General features: G+C 39.3%; 1 protein-coding gene across 1 annotated transcript; it reads left to right on the top strand.

Annotated features, from left to right (window-relative positions):
• Positions 1 to 119: 119 nt before the first annotated feature.
• On the top strand, positions 120 to 1059 carry LOC107059205 (uncharacterized mitochondrial protein AtMg00810-like). Its single transcript, XM_015305688.1, has 2 exons — positions 120 to 224; positions 316 to 1059. Exons 1-2 carry the CDS (start codon positions 120 to 122, stop codon positions 1057 to 1059), a joined length of 849 nt encoding a protein of 282 aa, XP_015161174.1.
• The last annotated feature ends 235 nt before the right edge of the window (positions 1060 to 1294 follow it).

Genomic DNA, 1294 nt, shown 5'->3' with positions numbered 1-1294 from the left:
TAAGATAAAATACAAGGCTGATGGACAAGTTGAGAGGTTTAAGGCTAGGTTGGTAGCTAAGGGCTACAACCAAAAGGAAGGTTTGGACTATCAAGAAACATTTTCCCCAGTTGTCAAAAATGGTCACAGTAAGGACAGTGCTATCCATTGCAGCAGTAAAAGGTTGGGATATTCAACAAATGGATGTTTATAATGCATTCTTGCAAGGAGATTTAGCTGAAGAAGTATATATGCAATTGCCCCCAAGGTTTCCACCAGGATAATGGAGAAGGAATTCAAGTGTGTAAATTGATTACGTCACAATATGGACCGAAGCAAGCCTCTAGACAATGGAATGTTAAGTTGATTAATGCCTTATTAGCAGCAGGATTTCAACAAAGTCATCTTGATTATTCTCTTATGACTAAGAAGACTCATGCTGGGATAGTTGTGATACTCATATATGTGGATGATCTTCTTGTGACAGGAAGTAGTCCACAACTAATAGAAGAGGCAAAACAAGTCCTGAAGGATAACTTCAAGATTAAAGATTTGGGGAGCTTGAGATTTTTCCTTGGGATTGAATTTTCCAGAAACTCAGAAGGAATTCTGATGCACCAAAGAAAGTATGCTTTAGAATTAATTTCAGATTTGGGATTGGGAGGCTCTAAGCCTGTGGACACACCAATTGAGCAGAACCTGAAGCTTACTACTACTGAATTTGATGACTTAGTTGGGAGTGATTCTGATCCTTTGTTATTAGATGTCAGTGAATATCAAAGGTTGATTGGAAGATTATTATATCTCACTCTCACAAGACCAGATATATCATATGCAGTTCAAAACTTGAGTCAATTCATGCAGGCTCCAAAGACTTCCCACATGAATGCTGCCATCATAATAGTGAAGTATGTCAAGAAATCACCAGGCAATAGGGTGCTGCTATCATCAACATCCACAGGATCATTGCAGGGTTATTGTGATGTAGACTGGGGGTCTTGTGTTAACACCAGGAAGTCCATCACTGGTTACCTAGTGCAGTATGGGAATTCACCAATCTCTTGGAAGTCCAAGAAATAGTCCACTATTTCTAGGAGTTCAGCTGAGGCAGAGTATAGGAGTCTTGCCTCAACTGTTGCAGAAATCACCTGGATTATTGGCTTGTTTGAGACACTAGACATGCCCTTGAGCTTACCTGTTCCTATTCACTGCAATAGCAAAGCAACAATTCAAATTGCTGCTAATCTTATGTTCCATGAAAGAACAAAACACATTGACATTGATTGTCATTTTATTAGGGAATAGGCTTTGAAGG

Source organism: Solanum tuberosum, unplaced genomic scaffold (genome assembly GCF_000226075.1).
Source record: "Solanum tuberosum cultivar DM 1-3 516 R44 unplaced genomic scaffold, SolTub_3.0 scf00976, whole genome shotgun sequence".
Classification (NCBI taxonomy): domain Eukaryota; kingdom Viridiplantae; phylum Streptophyta; class Magnoliopsida; order Solanales; family Solanaceae; genus Solanum; species Solanum tuberosum.
The sequence above is the reverse complement of the archived record's forward strand: the minus strand, read 5'-3'. Positions and strand labels throughout refer to the sequence as shown.

What these genes read in the sequence shown, in the direction of transcription:
- LOC107059205 (XM_015305688.1), top strand. Translation starts at nt 120, where the DNA reads ATGGTCACAGTAAGGACAGTGCTATCCATTGCAGCAGTAAAAGGTTGG. An exon ending in AAGGAGATTTAGCTGAAGAA is followed by an intron (nt 225 to 315) that starts GTATATATGCAA and finishes TATGGACCGAAG; the next exon opens with CAAGCCTCTAGACAATGGAA.